At 38.2% G+C, this 24,198-nt stretch overlaps 1 protein-coding gene across 2 annotated transcripts in view; it reads right to left on the bottom strand.

Annotated features, from left to right (window-relative positions):
* Positions 1-4,618: 4,618 nt before the first annotated feature.
* The window catches only part of klhl4 (kelch-like family member 4), a 38,995-nt gene continuing 19,415 nt past the window's right edge, over positions 4,619-24,198 (bottom strand). For both annotated transcript variants that reach the window (XM_072662889.1, XM_072662888.1), the window contains exons 2-11: positions 19,845-20,012; positions 19,164-19,300; positions 16,611-16,807; positions 14,699-14,911; positions 14,249-14,435; positions 13,720-13,944; positions 11,056-11,218; positions 8,699-8,911; positions 7,708-7,879; positions 4,619-5,908 (exon numbers count right to left, since the gene is read on the bottom strand). In XM_072662889.1, the coding sequence (XP_072518990.1) occupies positions 5,849-5,908; positions 7,708-7,879; positions 8,699-8,911; positions 11,056-11,218; positions 13,720-13,944; positions 14,249-14,435; positions 14,699-14,911; positions 16,611-16,807; positions 19,164-19,300; positions 19,845-19,987 (1,710 nt within the window). In that variant the 5' untranslated portion in view covers positions 19,988-20,012 and the 3' untranslated portion in view covers positions 4,619-5,848. The remainder of the gene's footprint in view (positions 5,909-7,707; positions 7,880-8,698; positions 8,912-11,055; positions 11,219-13,719; positions 13,945-14,248; positions 14,436-14,698; positions 14,912-16,610; positions 16,808-19,163; positions 19,301-19,844; positions 20,013-24,198) is intronic.

Here is a 24,198-nt window from a genome sequence, read left to right as displayed (position 1 = left end):
TAGGAAACTAACTGTTAAATGAGTTGATGAGTATTTTATTTAAGACAGCTTTATGTTATGGATTAGTAAAAGCGATACTTATGTGGAGGCATAGATGTGAAATAGTCTCTGAAAAAAACTTTTTGAAATAGTTTTTTCTGTGAATCTTAATATATAGTTATTTTATATTTAATCAACCTAAATATCAAAATACAATAAATACAATTTTATTGCAGCATGAAAATTTACATTTATATTTACATTTATGGTGTTTAGCTGACGCTCTTATCCAGAGCGACTTACAAGGTTACTGGTATCACAGAGGTGGGTCAATGTAGTATTAGGAGTCTTGCCCAAGGACTGATGTAGCACAGGATAGTCACCCAAAGCAAGAAAAAAAAATCCTGCTATGTCAGTACTTAGTATTTTTTTATTGATAAAAAAGAGTTTTATAGATACCACACATTGTAAATGTTTTTCTTACTTTATTCCTTTTTGAAATTTTGCATTTCCTTACCTACAGATTTCAGTGATGTCTAAGTCAGGGGACTGGGAGGGCCATTGCAAAAGCATAATCTTGCATTTTCTGAAGTAGTTCACGAATATTGAGATTTGTTTTGAATCCTTATCTTTATGACTTTAGTTTCTTCAGTATTAAATCTGATGACGTTTAGTAGAATCCATTCTTCCCTCAACCTACGCAATGGCTCCTGTGTCTTTCTGGCTGTCACACAACCCAAATCACAATAGCTCCACCCTCATGTTGTCCTCATTATTCCTCTGACTGATATAGATATTGTTTTGCATACTTCAAGTGTTGACTTTTGCTATGAGGTTGCACATAAGATTTTTTTTCTGATGACTGTTTGATGCCGATCATGTGAAGCAATGCTGCATGGTAGAACACTGCACCACCATGTCTGCTTCAGCCAAACCTTCCTGCAAGTCCTTGTTTCTCATTTGAGGGGGCTGCTTTGCTTTTCTGGCCAGCAAACAAGTCATTCTATCTAAGAGTGTTCTTGGTCTTCCAAATCTTGTCTTCCCAAACTGCCCTTTCTAAATTTCAGACAGTGGAAATTGTGAGCCGGAAGCCTTTTGATATCTTTATCAAGCCTTTCTGGTCTTTGTATTTATGAGCTTTTCAGATTCTCAAATCCTTTTGCAGATCCTGACCTGTCTAAGTTGATTTAATCTAAGTGTATAATGACAATTCTTGACCTGTCAAAGTTAATGAGGTTCTCAGACTTTACAACTAGAATAATGTGCAATTCGGTTCATTTCCATACTCAGTCAGCTGCTTAGAGGACTGTTTATTAGGTTAATCAAATATAACAGTACCCCGCATGAGTATTATTTCTGCCTTGCATTGTTTCTGGAACAGTAACCCACAGCAACTGTAAAAGTGGATCTCGAGGAACAAAACAATACACAAGGAGACATGCTTGTTTTAGGTAGAGACACCTCTGAAGAAGACCTACAAAGACAGTGCAGGCGTTCACCAAAGACTCCACTGCACTTTAGAAGGTCTTACAGACCAAGTGCAATGTGGACTTCAAAACGTCAGATGGTTGCTGTCTGCTTTCCTTGAATAATTGGCTACACTTCTCAGACAGACTTGTGGTTCTACTAGCACTGAAAAACAAAGCTCACACAAAACAAGCAATGCTTCTCTATAACAGTACTTTCTTTTAGGGACAGCAGAAGAGCTTTGTGTATTAGGTTTAAATATTTTCACTTTCTTTCAAATAACTTATATATTTAAATTAGGATGTTTTAACAACAATGTTTAGGTATTCAGACAGTCTGGCTAAAAAAATTACAACTTACCCCAGATGTAGTTGATCAGCTAAGAGACGAAGTATCCAATGTTTACTCCTTTAGTGTTGCACTGGACCTTAGAAGCAAAATGAACACTGTAATTGGGATGAGTAAAAGTTTATGCCGCTTACACTTATTTTGGGAAGCACTATATATATATTTAGTACTCATTTGTAATGCTGTTTTTATAGTACACACTTGGTGAAGGCTAACAAGTACAGGATTACAGAGCCAATAAGGCCCCAATTTAATGATCATCTTGATCATTTTAATGTGTATTGTTATAAATGGAGACAGTCTGGTTAGCATTTTCACATTTTCCTTTGCACTTCAGTGCAATTTCCTTTTATTTTTCCCAACAGATTGGGTAATCCCACGCTTTGTATCTCTCCCCATGTGATTGTCCCAGCAGTTCATTTGACAGGAATTATATGAGCCTCGCTTTAGAGAGTTTTTATTATCTAAAACCTTACTTTTAAGGACCTGGTGTTGCTTCTCTGTCTCCACATGGTTAAAGCAGAGATACACTATATGTGTGCACATTGAATGCATTCAGCTACTTTATGTTGCACCCATTGCTGACTTAGATGTGCAAATGCACACACACAAACAGCTTGTCTAGTCTCTGTAGAAAAGTATTCCTGATAGATTAGGTCTCTCTGGAGCCGATAATCATGAACCTACTGGCACCATGCCTAATGCCAGGCGAGGAACTGTGTTTTCTGGGATAGCAGTGCTCTATTCAGTACTTTTGGGGTGAGTTTATGATGAGGTGAGGTGACTATCCAACATCCTGCTGAATGCAATCAGTTCCTCGCTGCAATGCTCCACACCCTAGTAGAAAGCCTTACCCGGACAGTAGAGACAGTGAGTCCAACAAAAGCAGGATGAACTCTTTTTGTAATCCCCTTGATTACAGAAGAATTAATGAATGAGCAGGTGTCCCTGTTGCACACATTGCACCTTGTAGACAATAGATCAAATAATTATTAATATTAATATTGTTCTATAATAGATATATAGACAATATTGCTTTGCTGCAGGGATACAGGGGTCTTTTTCTAATCCCAATGAAGATGAGTTTAATATAAGTATATAAATACAAATTAATAGAAATTAATATAATGAATAAATAAACTTGATGTTTACAGTATATTGTTTACAATTAGTAATAATTTATCATGTTTATAATATAACAATGTTTTGACTTTTTGTTTCTAGAACCAATTCTTAGTCAATTGTTTGATGTGTGTACAATTAGATGGTGTGTATAAATGGTATTGGTAAATAATTTGCTGTATCTGAGCTGTATTTGAGAGGACCCCAGAATTCTATATACATGGGTAACATATATCCCTGACTGGTGAGTTCTAGTTTGGGTACCTGCAATTGGATGCAACCCTTATACTAATCTCAGGACTCCTGATTACATTGTATAGATAGGTATCAAATGAAAAGTAGGTATATATATATATATATATATATACAGCCAGTGTCAAACCCGCCAGGAAGTGGTTTTATATCTACTTTTTATTTTATACCTGTCTATACAATGTATTTAGGAGTCCTGAAAGTAGTATAAGGGTTGCATCCAATTTGTAATATACTATATATTACATTACATATAATATTGGTTTTTATTCATCCCTCTGTGTTCATACAAACAAGATCAACTTGTTTATTGTTCATTCATCGTCTGACACATTGGAACACACACAGTTTGTTGTCTTGTACTGACAGTGATCTGTAAGCTTTATTAAATGTGAGTGTACTTTTATCTACAGTACAGGTCTGTTCATGTTTCATCTGCCGTCTTAGCGAGGATTTTCTGCTCCAGGTGTGGAACAGACTGACTAGATGAAGCTCTCCATGAGGTCATGAATTGGAGGGCAGGTATCTTCAGAGGCCCTTTCAAACACAAGCGTCTAAAGCATCTCCAGGATCCAAAACAACACCTGCACTCTTCCGGCCCTCTTTTGATGTGGTGCAACCATCATTCTTCATTTATAATCAATTTTAATCCCTTTGAAACATCCAATCACTCCTTTCCCCTTGTTATCTTAGAGAACAAAGGCAACAACCACAACACAGCCATCCTATCGCACACGATCTTGCATGCTTTGGTCATCTTTCCAGCTCTTTCTGTGGGTCAGCCATAACACTTTCATCTCCTGACATTTTAGAAAATCAACAAATAAATCATTAATTTTTTTAAGGTTAAGGTACAATAGCTTTGTTCTTTATTCTTCTCCACTACCTTTTCCCCAAGTGCAATAAAGTCCAGCCTAACAGAAGTACTTTGTGATTATTTGAGCAGTCAAATGGTCGATACCTTGAATGTATCATCAATAATCTTGCGCTGCACTACACAGCACACAAGTTAAATTAGTAGTGCTGCCTGTTTGCATGACCTTATTGATCAAAAACTCAAAATGAAGATATTTTAGGATATAAGTCAGGATGGTATCAACTTTGGATATAATCATAAGTGCCATTGCCATTTGTGCCGTTTGTCAATACTGTGAAATCTTGTGGAATCAGATAAATGTATAAATATTACCTTGCTCCTATCGTAAGTGATATGGCGTCTACATTGAGGCCTTGATTAGGCTCTCATGCCCTTACTAATCAAACCTGATATACCTTACACATCCTTTGGAGGGCAGTAATCAGTACTGAACAGCTACTCACTTTGTTATGTCTTCAATAAGCAGACAAATCAGCTTAGTAATTATCTGTAGGCTAAATCTATTGAGCAAGGAAGCAAAACAGCACCCATATAAGGTGAAATTCTCTGAGAAATGAACAAACAGATACAAACAGAGGAAAAAAAGTTTATTTATGTTTGCATGCTATACAAAATAATGAAAATCGAAGTATATTGAATTTATGAATCTTACTTACTACAAAACCTCACTTTGCAAAATTTATTTTATAGATACGTATTAGACTCCCTAAAGTTAAACTCTAATTCAGAAATTTCAGGTCAGTGTTACTTTGTGAAATGCTTATCTACATGGCCAAGGGCAAAAAAAAAAAAAGCAAAAATGATCATATGAAAAATGTCGAAATTCAAATGAAACCTTAGTGCTGACTTCTGTAAAACATTGTAAGTTTGACAGCATAAGAAAGCATTACAGAACGGCATTCAAATATACTGCAGTAGCATGCCGAAAACTATATGATCATAAATTACATGTAACACAGACTCAGGAAATATATACATGGCTTAAATACAAAAAAATATACAGTCATGTGAAATATCAATATGATATATTTGTATATTCACTATTTTGTAAACGTTGAAAGTCATGACTACTATCACGTGGTAATTACTTTGGTGTTTTTGTGGCTACTTCCAAAAGACAGCTTCTTAAAAAAATGTCCATTGAGTAGTTTCGTGCTATATCTAGTCTGACGTTAAAAGTGTTTTCAAATGACGTTTGTGCAAGAATGATCTCCAGAAGGGTGTCAGATAAAATAACTTGGTGCTTAGTTGGCAAGCTTACAACTGGATGTAGTCACAGTGGTCTTAAGAAATGTATTATCCAAGAGTCAAATTACATTTTTTGTTTTGTTTCGGTTTTTTTTTTTCACAAAACACACAAATAAAAAGTCTGCAGCTATCGTATTCTTTAAAATACATTTCATTTTGATGTCACTGAAAGTTAGTAACACATTAAAATACAGACCTCAAACTGTATGATGAGGTAAACATGATCTAAATGGTGAGGTAAACAGGATATGAAAAGTAATAACTGTGGCAGAAGTGACTTCTGAGAAACACTTTCCTTGAACTGACTGGTGTAGGTATTTGTATGCGAATGTAAACGGTGGTATGCACTGAATCAATAAATCACATTTTTTCTCTGTCTACTGCTGCAACGCTTAGCTATTAGGCCCCTCACATTCTTGTCATCCAAGCGAGAGAGGAATGAACACGAAAGAACATTCCAAGTGTTGACATCAAGAGTTTTTCTTTTCTTTTTTTTTTTTGTTCTCTACTGCTGGTGTGTCTGCTGTAAGAGCATGGCTCCGAAAGCCTCAGCGCTCAAGGCAATTTCACCACGACCACACAGGCCCCAGCTCTGCCGATATTTAGAGGGACCTCCTAGAGGCGAGAGCGAGAGAAAGATAGAGAAAGACAGAGGTTAATGGCCAGTGTCCATAAGCCTGACCCCTCAAATGCACTCTTCTGCCCCACTCCCACTCAGCATGCAGACGAACACTTCTTGGACAGATTATCCTGCTCTACCTCAGGTCTTTCTTAAAGAGAGAGAGGGAGAGAGAAAACAAGAGACAGAGAGTCTGTGCAAGTGTGTGTGTGGAGGGGTTGGGATTCAGATACAGGGAAATCTCCCTGTACACAAGAAAGCCTACATTTTGATTTGATTTTATTAATAATATTATTACACCAGCTGACCGATTTAATAACACATGATGAAACAGAATATCCATATTTACGTCAAATTAAGTCAACTTGAGTCAACTTAAAATCAAAAGGGACTTTTTAAGGAACATTTACAGTTGGGATCATTATTATAATGTTCCTTTTGCTCACAATTGATTTGGATAGCTCCATATTCTCTCAGTAAAAGCTGCTAAACTGTGTGTTTTTGTGTACAAGCACTATCAGTCGGTTGGTACCCCCAGGGTATGCCTTCAGTATCTTTAGTCAGGGAACATTTTATGTGCCTGCCATAATTCCAAATTCCTCATTACTGACATTTATGTTGTTGAGCCCTGCCTTGAAAAACTTCAAGGGCCACAGCCTTTTTGTTTCTCTTTTCTATTAAACATGGTTAAAATAAAAAATGTAATGTATTTATAATTTATTTAACGCTCAAGATCTTGGGTTCTAGATCGAAGTCCTTTGACTAAGTGCGCATTGTTGCACCTTTAAAGGGGGACCTTGTTTGTACCTTGGGGGCAAGGGCACTGCCAGGGATTTTGGGCCCCATGAAAAGATATTACACTGGGCCCCACAACTCTAACAAGTCTGCCAAAATACTCAATTAATACATTTATTAGGGCCACTGTCAGTAACAGGCCCTTAGAATTGTCCTTACGCCCCCTCATATGGTGCCCCTGCTTGGGGGATTACATTTTATTATTTGCATTGTAACATATTATGACTTTTGCCCACCTCAGCAGCAGATGGGGGGTAATAACATTTGTCAATAATATTATGCTTCCCCATTTAACTGCCCTGTCTACTACTAATATAATGCTGGAAGTAATGAAAGTATTGGTCTTTGTTAAATGAGTAAATGTATATGTGTTAATGTACAGTAACATAATGGAGTTGCAGTAGGTTTGAGAGATATTTCCACAATTACACACACACATTTCCACAGTCCTACATCTTAGGCCGACTTAAAACCCCTAGCCACGATATCCTAACTACTACAACAATCTGCATTTTATCTGCTGTTTTTTAAAAGGAAAACAAAATTGCTCAGATAAATAGTTTTAAACAGTAGTCTTAGGTGCCTAAGACTTTTGTACACTGCATAACATTAACAGACATTAAGAAAAGGACACTCTTTCCTTCTCTCATGAGCTGTTCTTTTAGAAATACGAAGTTCCCTTACAATAGCGAGGACATGCTTTCTGGATGAATGAGTGGTTAACACATGCTCACGAAATGACTAAGGAGTTAACTTGGGAATTGTGTGCTTGCTATTGTGGCAAAGTGGAAATAGAGAGATGAATAGCAGGAAAGGCTTTTACTTCCTTTCCGTGACTGCTAGGAATATTTGTAAAATGTTTTGCTTTACAGCTTTTCACACTGCAAGACCCAAATACAAAGAAAGGGCACTTTTAATTAAATACTAGGAGGGCTTCATAAAATAAACATAAACAAATAACATTGAACAATGCGGTGAGTAGGTGTGCAGTGACAATTACCTCTGTCCACTCGTTATTCTGTGCGTCGTAGGACTCCACGCTGTTTAGGTAGGACTGGCCATCGTAGCCACCGACTGCATACAGCCTGTCCCCAAGCAAACACACTCCCACTGCATCACGAGGCACACTGAGGGACGACACCGTGGTCCACGTGTCTGTTTTTGGGTCATACCTGCAATGACAGGACAGAGAGACGGAGGCTGAAACCCAGCTCCAATCAATATTAAACAATAGCAGAAGCCCTAGAACTGGAGTTGATTTTTACAAGGAGACAAAATGATAGTTGATATCCAAAGGTGAACACTAGTGCTTATTACATTTGTTGGCTGTGTTGCTATGTTAGAACTGCAAAGCCTCTCCAGATAGAAGTGGACCAAAGAGGGCAATTGTGGGCCCATTAAACCAATCAAGAATGTAAGTCCATTATAATAAGCTTGACTGATTGCACATTTAAGTTTGAAGTACATCGCTGAATGGCAGAACCCACTGAGAGGTACCACAGGAGTTTTCTCTTGAGCCTTTTTTATTACTGTCTTGGACGACCATCTGCTCGATGTAAATTTGATCCATTTACTGCAGAATTTTACAGGTACTTTAAAGAAACATCAAGCAACAGAACCGAAAACAGTGGCACTGTGCTGGCTCATTGTTATTCATTCTTTTTATCATATTTTATTTAGAGAGGTTTAATTCATCCAGCATTCTGTCATGCTGTTTAATTTGAGTCTACTGCTGAGATCAAGATGCTGCAGGTGATGGCTGCTGTTCCCTGCAGCATCAGCAGGGGGTGTATGAGGCCAGATTATCAGTGTGCTGGAAAACACATTCCTGAGCAGTAAGGTAACTGCGGGTGCACTGAGAAAGGTGTGCCTGGTGGCGCAGACAGAAAAACCTTTCATGAACTGCAGTCCTCGCGGTGCCTGAGCCATCAGTACGTCGGTGGCACAGTAATGAGCTGTTTTGAAGACAGCATTTGACCGCTAATTCTTACCTCTCCACGCAGTCGGACAGGCGAGAGCAGTGGTTTGAAGCTGGTGCGTCATGGCCGCCGACTGCATAGAGGAAACTGTTGTATGTGGCCACACCCACCCCTCCTCTCCTCTTCGCCATTGGTGCGCACATGCTCCATTTGTTTGTATGGGGATCAAAACATTCCATCGACCGCAGGCAGGAGCTCCCATCACGACCACCCACAGCAAACAATCTGAAACAAAGCATTGCAGATAGCGCATTGAAACACACACAGAACAGACATAATCAGACATATTCTCCTCAAAAAGACTCCATACCCAATTCATGAACGTACTGTTATCACATCAGTGTCCTGTACAAATACACACAGTCCTGTAAAATCCACATACATGCATTAATCTTTATTCTTCATCCTATTTCAACATCTGGAAGACCACTCAATTAATCCCTTTACAAAAGTAGGCCACAAGACTTGGAAGGTAGTTTGAAGGTTGTGTATTTGACCTGATTACAGAAATGCTCCAGGGTGTGTCAGTCAATGTTCTCAGTGAGACGTACTGCTGGCCTCTGTTTTCCTCAGTAAGGACAAACACCAGCCTGACCTCTGTCAGTTTTTCAAACAACACCGAAGTGACTGTAATGTAAAAGGCATTGGAGACTTGCTGGTCTCAGAGCCCATTACTTCTCTGGCCAGACTTTCCAGGGCAACACTGCTGCAGACCGAAGGCAGTACCTATAGCTGACTTTGCCATTATGAGAAGGCTTAGGGGACATCAATAAACCAAGAAGTGCACAACACATGAACTCATCAGTGTGGGTTATTCTTCCTATCCTCTTATAGCTACATGATTAGTTGTGTATTTAATGAAATCGAATATTGACTATATGAGTGACCTGGTTAATCTCTTTGGACAGTGTGCTGTCACTACATGAATCAGCACTAAAAAACAGTCCATTATAATGTCATTTAATGCTTACATAAATAGCTTTTAACACACTAATAAGCTATTAATATAAGCTATTAAATGTAAATGTAAATGTAGGTGTCTGTGTGCGCCACCTTTATTTTTATATGTAAAAAACACAATCGATTTGAATTATACTTTTGTCACAAATGACCTTTTCCAACAAGCAATCTTTTTAAATAGGCCCCCTAAAACATTGTTGTTCTCTAATAATTAATGACAGTTCCTTGTCTATTTTAACCAACTCTGTTATTATCTTTTTGCTTCTTATGCAAGGAAAACACATCACTGACACTTCCACATTCCAGGATGACAACTACAGGGTGCATAGGTCCATATTTTTGTGTTTATGGCTGGTTCAGACATGGTGGAGGGGTTCCCAAATGACAAAACCATCTAAGTGTTGGCCTATTAATGGGAGATTGCAGGTTTGATCCCTGGTGATGCCACAGACATCCTTGGCTGGGAATCCCAGAGAACTGGCCTATCATCCTGGGTGGGTAGGATGGTCCTTCTTCTTCACCATCCCTCAGGGCAATGCTTGTGCGGGAAACTGGCGGTATCACTTTACGCAGATGGTTCATTGTTGATGCCTCATAGATGATCATCTCACATTCAACTAACATTTAACTGAATCTCTATTAAATGCAACAATAATTGTCTATTGACCCCTAATCCTAACAGTAACCCTAACCATACCCTTTTATATTTAGATTTAAGGTTTAGGTTAGGATTACAGTTAGGATTTAGCGTTGATTCAAGTGTACGGTTACGGTAAGGGTGGAGGGTTAGTTCAGTCATATATATATATATATATATATATATATATATATATATATATATATATATGTATATATGGCTTAAAAAATTTTTATTATGCATGTAACTAGTTTTGTCAAGTAAGCCTAAAGTACTTTACATCCCAGCTGCCTTTTGTTGAAACAAATCAGTTTAAAACACATTAAACCTAAAAACAATACACGCAACAATAAAGGTAACACTTTGCTTTTTACATAGTAACACTGACTGCATAGAGAACATGGTAGCACACAAAAAGCTCACATTTCACCAGTAGATACATTTAATCCCGGCCAGTGTGGACACAGATTTTAATGGGTTAAAGGGGACAAAGGGGACAAAGTTGTTAATAACAACAGCACTGGAGCACAACACAATCTCAATTTTTCACAAATGCACATCACCTTTCTAGTGATTCTGACAAAACTGTTGCATAAAACCTACATTTTAGATTTGATCTTAGTCAAACAAATGCTTTAAATCCACTCAGGTCTCTAGACTATATCACACAATATGAATATCTCCATGCTGCGAGACAAAAATGTGTGTGAAATAATGTGGGAGGAAAATGTATTGTGCAACTGCAGAAAAAGGAAAAGAGAAAATCCCTTACTTTCCATTAAGAGCAGTGACTCCCACAGTGCTGCGAGGAGTGGACATACTAGCCACATAATTCCACTGTCTGGCCTGGGGGTCCCACCTCTCCACTGTGTTCAGATAGCTCCATCCATCATGACCTCCCACGGCATACATAGGCCCTTCCAGAACGGCAATCCCTTATCAAATGAAAGAAAGATAGAAAAAAAAGACCATGAGCTTTTGTCCATGGTAATGATATGTATGTGCAAAGGCTTAGAACTATCTCTCAGAAGATGCCTTTTGTTGTAGACAGAGCTGCAGAAAAATGACCAAATTTAAATAACACTGCCATATGAATTAATTGAGATGAAAATCAAAAAGGCTTTCCCTTAAACAAAGCACCAGGAGCCGAATAAATTTCCCAGTGGCCAGACCCTGAGGACAGAAGCACTGAGACACTGGAGCATGCATTATGTATTCATGCTGCATCTTGCTGCCACCTCTGCAGAAAAGGTCCCTGATGCTTATGTTGTAAATCTCACACTGTTGCGTTTTGGCTCTCGACATATAAATTGGCCCTTGACCGACATTTTGAAGCGACTCAGATATTGCAATGTTGTGCAGCCCTCACAGTGCAGCGTTGGTTTTATGAAGGCACTGTAAATTGTGCCAAAGAACACTGCAGTCAATTTTCCTCATCCTGTGTGTAAAATTGCTGCCATGTGGCTTTTTGCAGGCTGTTCGCTGCTGTATTTGATAAACTGTGTGTTGTATTTTAGATGTGGTACTTGGTTTGATTTACTTCAGTTGAGTGATTGCACAAGTCATCAGTCACAAGATTATGGAATGGTCTGAAGTGTGCTCCTTTTGCTCCAAGTGCAATTACTGCAATAGAGGTAGGGTATTGATAAGTTTCATTTCTTGTTATTTTGCACACAGTGCACACAGTTAGCTTCCGATTCATCATCTTGTGTTCTCCTGTCAGGATAAGTCAATTTTGTCTTTGGGGAACTAGGGATGAGTATGTTTCTATTTGTACATGGGCTACGTTTGTACTGATATTGCACTTGTAACGCCCACTACAAGCACATTCTCTGCTCCTACAGCAGCGATATCTTAATACATTGATTTAGAATATTCTAAAACATGACAGAAACGTCTTATGCAGAGCTATATTCCTATGGCTGTTGCTGTGGGTGTTTGTACTCTTAATTGAATGCTTTATTGTGTATGTAGTCATATGATATTACATGTGACTTCTTGATTTTCTAAGTGTAATAAAGCACAAAGCCTCTACAGAGAGCATACTTCTGCACACTAAAATTTAATGTTAAAATAGCAAATTGCCAGAAATTGTGCTTTAATTGTGCTTCTTCTCTCATGGATAGCTTTTGTTGGAAAATAAATAGTTTCTAATATGTTAAATTATATTAATGACCAAATGAACTCTAACTTGCAGACAATGACATGTTTAAGTTCCTGTAGTTTTGTTAACTTATTTTTACTTAGAAAATCAACAAAACAAGCCAAATAAACAGATTTGCTCAAGCTTTTGCAAACGATTGTACATTCAGATTTATTTGCAAATTTGAAATTGCCTTGAGAAAAGCATTTCTGTGAACTACGCCTTCTCTCCTCTTGGACGTGTCAGTTATTTTTATTTTTTATTCATGTCTTATACACTTCTCATCTTCTGGACCAGCTCTTGTTTTCATCAACAAACCGTGGTGCTAGCTAAGGTCAGGACTGTTGAATCACATTTTGAATGACTCATCTATGTTTTATGGACTAGCTCGAATGGGGTAACAGGAAGGCACTTTAAGGGTGATTCCTGGTGTTGCAGCGATAAGGGAAAATACAGTATGTTTCCTGCCAACAAAGACATTCAATATTCCCTTTTTAACTGCATATTTTTTCCTTGTGAGTCAGCATCATTATCTTCTTCGTCTTCTTCTTTATGCCCCCAAGAGAAGGAAATCATGCTGTAAAATGGTATTGAGTGCAGTGAGTAGGAGAGTAAGACTCCCATTACACAGATGATGTGGGCAAAGTGTTTGCCAAGTTCCAATATAATTCTACACAGAAATACCAGTGGTGGCCAGTCAGTACACTAGTACATTTTTACTCCACCAAAAGTACAATGTTCTAGTGTTTACTGCAATATTTTCTTAGCAAGAATGTTGTTACTTGTTTCTCTAAATTGGAAGGAAAAGTTTTTTCTCTAAAATGGTATGATGCTCTTTCAAAATTAAAGAAATGAACAGATCTCTGACGTCATGCATCATCATCTATAAAGTAAAAAATTAGTACTATTTTTATTATTATTTTTATTATTTTTTCATTAAGGAAATAATGTTTACGAGTAGGCTCACTATATGAGGTATATGAGTACTATTAGGCTGCTGTACATAGCCTTTAAAATCTAAATAGGAATTGTTTATCTAAATAATACCAATATCAATGTGCTGTTTGTTTCCTTTTCATACTTCAGCACATTTAAAAGGAAGTGCTTTTGTACTTTACCTTAAGTAGAAATATAAACAGAGGTGTTTATACTTGCATAATATCTGAATTGCTTAAAGGGCATTACTACTTTCCTCAAGTACATGATTTGTGTAGGCCAATTTTGTCCACCACTAATACCAATGAAATGATGAAATAATGAAATACTAATGGAAGATAACAGAGAAGAACATACCTAGCCCATGTCTGTGAGTTGACATAGGTGGCATGGTGCACCAGACTTTAGTGATTGGGTCGTAGCACTCCACCATGTTGGACGTCTTGAGGCCATCCCTTCCCCCTACCACATAGAGCTTGTTATCGATAACTGCCACACCAAACTGTAGCCTCCGGCCGTTCATGATGCCAACCTGGATCCATGTGTTAGTGCGAAGGTCATATTTCTCTATTGTTGTAGAACCTGAAAGCATAGACGCAGTTAGTTTCATCTGCTAGAAGCTGGATCAGCTAACTGTTTTCCGAATTAAACTTTTAAAAGTGTTAAAGTTATAATCAGAGACTGGTAACTTGGTCCCCTGTTGATCTTTTTGGTGCTCTAATAATGACTTACAATTACAGTAAGAATGGAGAACTACTGAAATGTGATAGGTCTGAAGTGGCCCTAAAAAAAACCAGTTCATTAAAGCCAACTCTGTTTGATGTATAACAGTACGACCTGATGTTTTGCAGAATGTCACTGTAACTGGGAACCAATGATGACCCACCTTTGGAGGCATCCATTCCTCCTACAGCGTAAAGTGCACCAACAGTGGATTTGCGTGGTTTGGTCCTTGGGCTCTGCAGCATTGGCCGGCGCTCTGGCAACAAATGATACTTCATGGCCTCCATCAGCAGCTTTTGGCATTCCAGATCTTCAGAAAACATCTTATTGTTTTCCAAGTCAGCGAGAAGCTACAGCATAATGAGCATGATCATCACCTGCTTAATGAACTGCATGATCAATAATGATCAATTAAATTATAATCCTTTTTTTCATTATTTTAGCATTTCAGAATATCCCAAGAAAAAAGAAGCTGCAATATCAGAAGCCATCTGTTAGTAACACAAGAGGTTTGAGCTTTTAAGGCTTCAAAATTGCAGTTTTGCTCTCAGGTATTGAGTGATTGCATTAAATTGCATCAAGTGCTGCTTTGAATGGTGTGTCTTCAGCAAACCTGAGGTGGCAGAAGGGGTAGGCGGATGTATGCAAGCAGAACTCCCAGGTCTCGTTGTCGATGTTGCACATCATGACGCACCCACATCATCAGTGCCTGGAAAATAGTCTCTTCATCAGGAACGTTGATGTCGTCACTGGCCAGTAGCTTAACTATTTCCATTGTAGGAAGTAGAAGAAACTCCTGATTCTGAATGACTTCTAGAAAGTGTTCCTGGAAGATCAATGAGGTATAATGATATTCAATCACTAAAGTCCAACATAAGCCTGTATATCCAGTTTATAGCACATGCCTCATAAATATATATTTAGAATTTAATCTCAATGAGTCACAAATTATCCTTAACTAATTTCTATTGTGGACACTGTCTTTCTAATAAAAAGTCACATTGACAGATCAAGAATCAATTTTAAAAAACTTGTCCTTTAATAAAACCGATGTCCTTTAGATTCAGTCAATGGGCTTTTCACGTTTGTCTTTTCTTTGGCTCTCATACCCTTCAACATAATGGCTTGCTTAGTTGTCATTTCAAGGGCATCTGAGATTGTCCTCTAATAACACTGCTTTGCAATGTCCTGTGCGAAAGATTTAAAGATAAGCCTGTTCATCAGTAACAGGGCTTCAAGTGTTTCCTTCTTGTGTCCATTAGGATTCTTTTTGATTCGATTGTGTAATGAATAAGAGCTGCAAACATCATATTGATCATTAGTCAAATTCAAGTGTATCATCTAAAGCTTTCTTCAGGCTTTGAGAGCTTAGTCCTAAAATGAAATTAGCTACATAAATTGATTTTTTCCAGCCACTCCTTAATATGGATTTTAGTTGTACGCCCCTTACTGTGCAGCACTGATGCTGATTCATTATTAGCAATTATTAGCACAGGCACTTTTGTAATTAATTAGCACCGAGCTTAATACTGTTTAACCACAAACATTGGTTTAAAAGCCACTTACAGACAGATACTTTAAGCAAGTACCATAATGTACTAGTAAGTGGGTGTTAGCAAGGACAGGCTGTTGAGACTGCACAAGTGAATAGCGTGGTGGGTTGATCAAGTAAAAACAAACCATTAAGAGGTACTGATTTGTTTTGTGCTATTCGACCTTGCCTATTACCAATAGCAACTCATTTTTCTCTATTCTCTATTCCAAGGTATCCCCACTTTAAAAAGCAACATAATGCCAATGAGATCTCTAACTCAGACATGGAGCAGAAGAGTTTGGACCACTGGCACACTGTGACTCTCTCACAAAGAGACAGGATGTCAGGATTTCACAGAGAAAGGAGGAAAAACAGCCTTATCAAAATAGAACTTTTTAATCTGGACACAACGGATGGTAGACCAGGAAGCTCTGTTCACCCCATGTCCATTACTGAAGTGATTGAAAAGGAAGTTTCCCTGCTTGTGCTCTCTGATTAGATTAACCTTGCTGATCTGGGAAGCCCTATGTAAACAGCCTGTGCAGATGTCCTTCAGGAGATAACGGCCATCTTCCTCAGTTGTTTCCGCACTTTGGCAGAGGCATGTCATCTCGCAAATGTGTGCGGTGAATCCTAAAACCCCTGAGAATACTTAATGTATTAGTCCTTTTTGGCCAAAGTTGCTTTTTCAAATTTCTCACACATCAAGGGCTCTGTTCAGACATCCCTAAATCAATCACTAAATGGCAAAAAGAAAGGTCACATGTTTACTATCCTTTTACTAGTTATTTTTTAAAAACATTAGATATATTAATATGAACGTATAATGCTTATAAGCTAATGTATTTTCATGTATTATTCTTTTATATATACATTCATTTTTAAGCATGAGTGCAGAGGGCTGTCATTTCAGCTTTGTTTTTAAAAACATGAGTTCACCATATAATTCTTCTAGTTTTTATGGTAATTACAAGCACAGCTGCAGTCCTACCATGGTGTAGCTGTGGGCCACGTTCAACAGATCCATGCACCCTTGAGCATCGGCAAATGAGCGGATCCCCAGGCAGTTGGACGGGTGTAGCTGTTTCATTAGAAAGTTGCAGCAGACCTCAATAACTTGTGAGAGCTGGAGAAGACACGCTGCAGCTAATAGGCTCTCGATCGTCTCTTCCTTCAGCTCAAGGACACCTGTGAAGTTAGAGGGGAAAAAACTGGTACATCTCAAAAACACCCTGTGCCGAAGAGGATTTGTTGACTGAAATAATTCTAGCAGCTGTGTTGAAGATACTACATCCAGCAGTGTGCGAGCACAGACAAAATAGAAATGAGTCTTGAAATTTTCTTTTTCAAGTCATTAGTAACACAGAAGCTCAACTGACCCAAAGACCCTTATGTAAACATCTATCTCTAAAATGGTACAGTTATTAGCAACCTTCAATATTCATATATTAAGAAGGATTACAGAGTATACTATTCAAAAGCACCAAAGTATATTTACTTAATGACTGCTTATAATAGCAGAATATTTGTTGGTTATATGTAGAAGAAGGTTTATAACAATTACACATATAATAGACATAATTATTTTATTAGACTGGAACACATAAAAAAGCAACATTTTCTGCAGATAACCATTTAGTCATTCAGACTGTTTAGGTTACAACCGTTGCATATGCACAGGGTGTCTGTGGGTTCTTTTTAAAATACAAATACAACTACATACAAAATATATATATATATATATATATATAAAATATAGATCTAAATAAGTAATAAACTGCCAACAAATGAAAAGCCTTAGTGTAGAGTTGGAATGTCCCAATCCATTTTTTTCCCTGTAATGCTGAGTACTGACCGATTCTGAGCCAATCTCTGTGTTTTCATATAAACAGGCATAATTGACTGGCACAAATAAAAAACACCAAGCATTCAAACTCTTTAAATTTGCATAACTGCAAAGTTATGCACAGGGTGTCTGTGGGTTCCTGAAACTACATTTTACAAAATAATGGTCTAAATAAGTATTGAACTGCCAACAAATTAAAAGTCTTAGTGTAGAGATGTGCCAATCTGGATTTTCTTTTCTTTGCAGCCAGAGGACTGTAATGCTGAGGATTGATCGATCCAAGCTAATAGATAACTCAGTCTCACAATTTAGATGCTAAAGTAAAATTGCTTAGTTTTAGTGCATCGTTCATATAATGTGACATTCTGAACTATATAATGTTCATATAATGTGTTTTCATATAAAATGTTCATATAATGTGACATTCTGATATATTTGGCTAGTTTTTCTCTTTTTTGGTATATATGTGTCATACATTGTGTTCAAAATCTTATTTTATTACATAAAACTTCCCTAGGGTACAGACAGGTCATTTTATTTGTAAAAACATTCATCATCATTTACACTCAATAATACATCATACATTGCTGACACAGCAAACTGGGGTGCAGTTAAGGAACATCGCCTGCTGTTGAGCTGCAACGACTAATCGACTAATGTGGATAACGTCGATTAAAATAAAATAAATTTTAAAAAAATATTAGCGCCAAGCTCATTTACATTGCATGACTGAAAGAATAAAAATGCAGACTGAACGCATGGTTATCCACCACCCAGTCAGTAATAAAAGGTGGAAACACTACTTTGTAAAGGCGAGCGCGGCGCGGCAGCACGGCTGTCCCGCTCGAGCGTCCAGAGACACGGTCAACACGGTGAGGAGCTAGCTAGCTACTGGACTTTTAAACTGTAGAAAAGAGTTAAATAACGCGTCGTCTACTTCTTTTCAGTATAGTTTTAGTTTAAAAACATAGTAAATACAGTTTTCTGCAATTTTCATCATCAGTTTCTCTACATTTTCATCAAAACTACGCAGCTAAACGCTGCTAGCTAGTAACTAGCTAGCTAACTGCTAACTAGCTAACGGTTACCAGGGCTGCTAGCTAGCTGACAGACAAGAGAGCTTACGTAGATACACTAGCTAACGTTATATGGACAAAAGTATTGGGACACCAACAATTTATTAAAAGAAGGAACTGTTTATGTCTCTAAATCTTATTTTCTACTTTGATACTATGGGAGCTCTGTAGATACATGTAATTACTGTAGCTAGCTAGCTAAATCACAGAGAGCTGTACTTTAGGGCTGGTGATTTTTCTCATGTGTTTCATATAGATAAAGCTGTGTCTGATTTTTGTGTGATGAGCTGCTTAACACAGCAATGCAGATCTGTTACCCTGCCCTTAATGATTTTTTTTTAGATTTAGAAGATGTTTTTTATGTAAAATTACAGTATATAAAGATACTGTAATAAATCCTCTTCTTTTAATTAGAAACATTTAGATAATAATAATAATATCCCTATTTTTCTTTCAAAATCATATTTGAAATAAGCCCCTCAATATCACAACAGTATCGCCACTCACTGCAACAGTGTCAGCAAGGTCTTTCTATGTATTACACTGAGCTTCTTTTCCTCCAGACATCCTGTATATGACCACTGCATTACTGAAGAACCCCTGAAGAGCTGAAGGTACTGACCAGTGTATGCAAAATGAACTAATGATCTCAGGGCCTCCGGGTCAACACCTTCCATTTTGATCTCCTCTTGTTTTGCCTCTCGCACGTCGTTGGTGAACATGGCAGCGAAATAGTCGGAAACTGCGCTTAAGACAAGCCTGCCGTGGAAACAAGAAAAGAAAGACAAGCTCAGTCCATACATGTATCCTAATAGCTGTCTTCAGGAGAAAGGCTGTTGGTCCAGGTTGTGCTCTGTGTTTAAGGGGAGGCATTCATCACACCTTAGTGTGTGGTGCAGCAGTTATTTTCGCCAGGCAAACTCATGCAGAGCTGGAGAGGCCTTGATTGAGTTCAGTACCACATTGAGGTGCTCTGCGAAACCTGACTACTGAGAGCATTTTCCTGCTAAGTAACATCAGAACACGGGAGCTAATTGTATACAAGGGAAAACATTTATAAGCAGGATTGGAGCTGTTGCCAAGGATGGCTGAGGGAGGCACTGTCTGCAGATCATTACTTTTTCATTGCGTAAGCTCGAGTAGCGAAGTGCAGAAGTAAAGAACTGCTGCATATATGCATAAGGCGTTTGAAAAATTAAACGATGCACAGGGTAAATATACCCCCTTTCAGTCACACATCTGTTTTTACTTGCAGTTGGAAGATCTGGGAGTGAAACATTGATTTGGCTGGGAGAATACCAACCTGTGTGCAGGGATTTTATGATCTCCGGCTATCAAGAGCACGTCACACAGCTGCTTGTGCTGCAGGTAAGTCTCCATCTTGCGGAAGGTCTGTTCCGCATGGTTTGTGGCCTGGAAAAACTCGTCTGAGCAGTTGGAGCTCATCCTAGAGTAACTGTTCAAAATCAGCCTGTGAAGAGCCAGAAGACAGCGGTGCATTAGAGGTCACTGAATGAAGGCAGTAATAGGAACACCTGTCTGCTGTAGCCTTGCTATCTGACGTGTAATAAATGTCGTGAGGACTGAGCTTAACACTCAATAAATGTTCAATAAATCTGTCAATGCCTTTACAGTTATACGCCTTAAGTGGCACATTATTTGTGAACAAATCTGATCTTTTTTCCACATAGAAATCAACTGGACAAAATTATTGACACCTTATCGAAATTGTAAGAAAAAACTGTATTTTAGGATTTTGTACTTCTTTAATTTGTTTTTGTGACAAGTAACAGTGCTGATAATATAGAAATCACACATTCACCCAGTTTAAATGGAGAAAAGTTGGTTCAGTCTTTGGGTCTGTGTACCACACTGAGCATGGAGAAAAAAAAAGATAAGCAAAGAATTGACAGAGGATGTGAGAACCAAAATTGTGAAACAGTATGGACAATCCCAAGTCCACAAGTCCCATCTCCAGATCTCTAAATAACATGTGAAAACATCTGCCAGTATTTTTGGCCATGACTTCATAGCATGAGGCCTACATGGCTGAGGAAATATCCCGCTTAATTCCCTGCAGTAAGTACATTGGTGTTTACCTCACCTTTCAAATGGTTCCCTACTTTAGGCACACCAACATTTAGTCATGCTGTTTGATGAAAGGTTGTGGAAAGTGTGCAGTCAATGCCATGCAGAGAAAAGATGCAATAACATGTTTGTTTGACACACCCCAGTTGGAAATGTGCGATACTCCATATCTTCTTCCTTCACACTTGTCAGGGCTCAAATTAAAACCATTAGAGCTAAACTCCGTAAATAAGTGGATTGAGAACCAGAGTATTCCAAAGGGGGCAGCTTACCATTTTCTTTTCCTTTTTTTTTTCGATAGACATGGACTTTCCGAAGGATCTGACTTCTTCCCAGCACTGTGATAATGTTAATTCTGAGCTACTCTCCCTGCAGACCGGTAGATTACATGCTATTGTGGAGCATTGCAGTAATCCCTCAGACCCGTGGCAAACAATCCAAAACTGTTATTTTGGTGCCCTTCACGGCGCAAATCCAACACTGACATTTAACTAGTTACAAGTCTGGTCCCCCTTCCACAAAGTCCTGTTGTCTGGGAAAAGTTCTACTAAAGCATTCTCATAACTTTAGAGCTCTGAAGTGAATAATACATTGAATTTAAGTGACTACAGTGATGCATTGAATGTAATTAATCACAGCCTTGCAAAGCATGATAATTTGGGCATTTTGACAAGTGAAATCACACATGTAAAAATATTGTAGTACTAATATTAGTAGTAATAGTATTTTGGTATTTGTTAATTACAAACACATGATTTACCTCTTTACAGGTCAAAAATAGATATATAATAATTGTATAATATTCTTGTATTAATCTATTGTATTATGTGAATACAGCAGTTTGCTAATAAAACAGTGCATTCTAAGAGAAACAGGTAAAGTCTCTGGATTACCTCTTTGTTTAATTGGCCTTTAGATTTTTTAGATTTTGATGTTGTTGTTGTTGTTGTTGTTACATCAACATTGTTAGCCTCACCCTAAATATCTGTTTTAATGCATTTCATATGTGTTGTCATTCTAACCATGATGGTGTTGCGGTTCACCAGTTAATCTTGTGTTGGCACACTGAAACATGCATTGGGTTACTGCCAGTTTCACAGTCTAAAATACGGGCATAAGTGCATGCTACAGTTATAATGTGATGTTCCGTTGACAGTGTGATTGATAAACCTTGCAGTGCTGTTGAGGAAAATAGTATGTTTTCTCTCCAAACTGTTGAACATTATGAATGAACTTGCAAGCATTTGGTGCTGGAAGCTAGTTAGCTAGATTTGTTATGTATGACAATATCTTTACATGCTCCTTTACATAATGTGACAAAACTGAAGACCCTCAGGCAACTGGAGGTGCATCTTAGCACACATTTGTCATTATATGAATCAATGGGGAATCTGTTAAAACACAGGAAATAGCATTACAAGTCCATGATACAATAAGGTTGCAGCACATATTCAGTGATTTCACCTAGTAATATTTAAGTAGGTCTTAGACATGCACTCTTAAAAATAAAGGTTCTATCAAATGCTCTTCGAGCGATGTTGAACCATTTTTGCAATCGTAATGTGTGAAGTTTGAAAAACCTTTACATCAAGAGACGATTCTCTAACGATGTTTTTAATAATAATTTATTGAAAAATTTACCCCATTGTGAACCCAGTTTGGAAGACCAATTACCCAGTCCGTGCTTGTATGAATTCCCCCATCACTTGCAATGTCCCCAACACTAGGAGGGTAAAGACTAGGACATGTCTCCTCTGACATATGTAAAGCCAATCACTACCTCTTTTCGTACTGTTGCTGATGCAGCATTGCTAGGTAGCCAGCTCGCTCTTAGGAACAGATATCTGTGCTGAATTGTGCTCTCATGAACTTCAAGTGACAAGAAGCATATATTACTTTTGCCTTCGAAACATTATTAACACTCATTTCTTTATCACAAAAAGGTCCTGCAGGGAACCAAAAGTTGTTTTATGGATTGATTCCCAACCCTGGTCCTGTAGGACCCCTTTTAGTGTTTTCCCTGCTCCCAACACACCTGATCCCACTAACCGGCTAATTAATAAGTCCTGAGTTATTAATTACTAAGTTAGTAGCTGTTTTCCAAAGTGTAGGCTGCAGCCAAGGTAGAGCTGGTGGGACTGTCCTATAAAGACTGCCTTTTAGTAGCCTATTGGTCGCACAGCTGGAACAGTCTAACAAGGCAGCGTGGTGATGAAAGGTCACGCCACCTGCTATTGTTTGTTTTTCACCATTTTTGTGGTGGGCTGTGAAAATGGCAAGATCTGTGAAGGATAAATCAGTCCTTGAAATTGCGCCGAACGTGGGGCGCATTTCTAGGCTGTATATGAAGGGTCCTTTATTTTGGAACAGCCTTCTGTGACACAGTGGCTGAGAAATGCAGTGAACCTTCCCCTGCAGCCTAGGCATGGGAACGCAGCTATTGTGTTAGAGCAGGAAATCACTAAAATGTGCAGGACAGAGGGTCCTCCAGGACCAAGGGTTGGGGCATCATTAAAAAAAACATTGTAGCACTTCTTTTTTTTTTTAAGTGTATAAGAAATATCAGTGCTTTATTATGATTAAATAAATTATTTATTGAGAAATAAAAATTGAAAGCACTGATTTTCAGTGCATATATTTTTTATTTTTATTTTTGTTTTGTCTGCAAACATGTATCTTAAACTTATAGTTAGTCTATAAACTGTATTGTTTGTTGTTAAACTCAATATTATGCAGGCACTTTAACTATCACATCTAGTGTGTTATTCACGGCTACAGCTGCTACCATTAAAAAAGAAATAGGAATCACCTTCATTGAACATAGGCGCATTGTCTCTAGACTGCACTCTGGCACTAAAGATGTAATTACTTAGTAAATCTCAATGAAGGCTGTGTTAGTGTTATCAGTGGCCTTAAGAACTGTGAGTCCATCCAGAAAAATAGCATGTGAAGCAGAATCCTAGCCTTGTGCCTTAGTCTCGAAGGGCAGACGTGTATCGCCACCATAAGTCAGGTCTGAGCATACGGCAGTTTGGAATTAGATTAATTAAAGAGTTCACACCCTTGCTATTTTTAACCGAGGAGAATTATTCCCTGTGATCTGCTGTGTTTACGGTATGGGGAGATGAAACTATGCTATTTGAGTTGGGCGAGGTGATTCTCATACAGAATATGTTATCGTATCTCTCTGGGCAGCTGTCAAGGGCGGCTGATCGCACTGATATTTACAAGCCGCAAGGATCACATCCAGACATATGAAAGAGGTCCTGAGGTGGCTCTGATGTGATGCCATTGACACGGCTAGCTATAATCACGGCTGGACTGTGGATCACACTGTGAAACTAAATCTTCAGCTACATGATATTTACATATGTTCTCTGCCAAAAAACTCCTTTATGGCATGGCCTTCATTTCCTTTCTTCTTAATTAAATGTAACCTATAACATCAGGTCCTTCCGCTCTGAGAGAGTGGGGGCAAAAGGGTCCAATGGGGCTTTAAGGAACATATCAGTGCTGCTTCGACTGAATGTTTAATTTCTGCTGCTCTGCTCACTTGAGACCCCTTACAT

The sequence above is a fragment of the Salminus brasiliensis genome, chromosome 19 (assembly GCF_030463535.1).
Source record: "Salminus brasiliensis chromosome 19, fSalBra1.hap2, whole genome shotgun sequence".
NCBI lineage: Eukaryota > Metazoa > Chordata > Actinopteri > Characiformes > Bryconidae > Salminus > Salminus brasiliensis.
The sequence above is the reverse complement of the archived record's forward strand: the minus strand, read 5'-3'. Positions and strand labels throughout refer to the sequence as shown.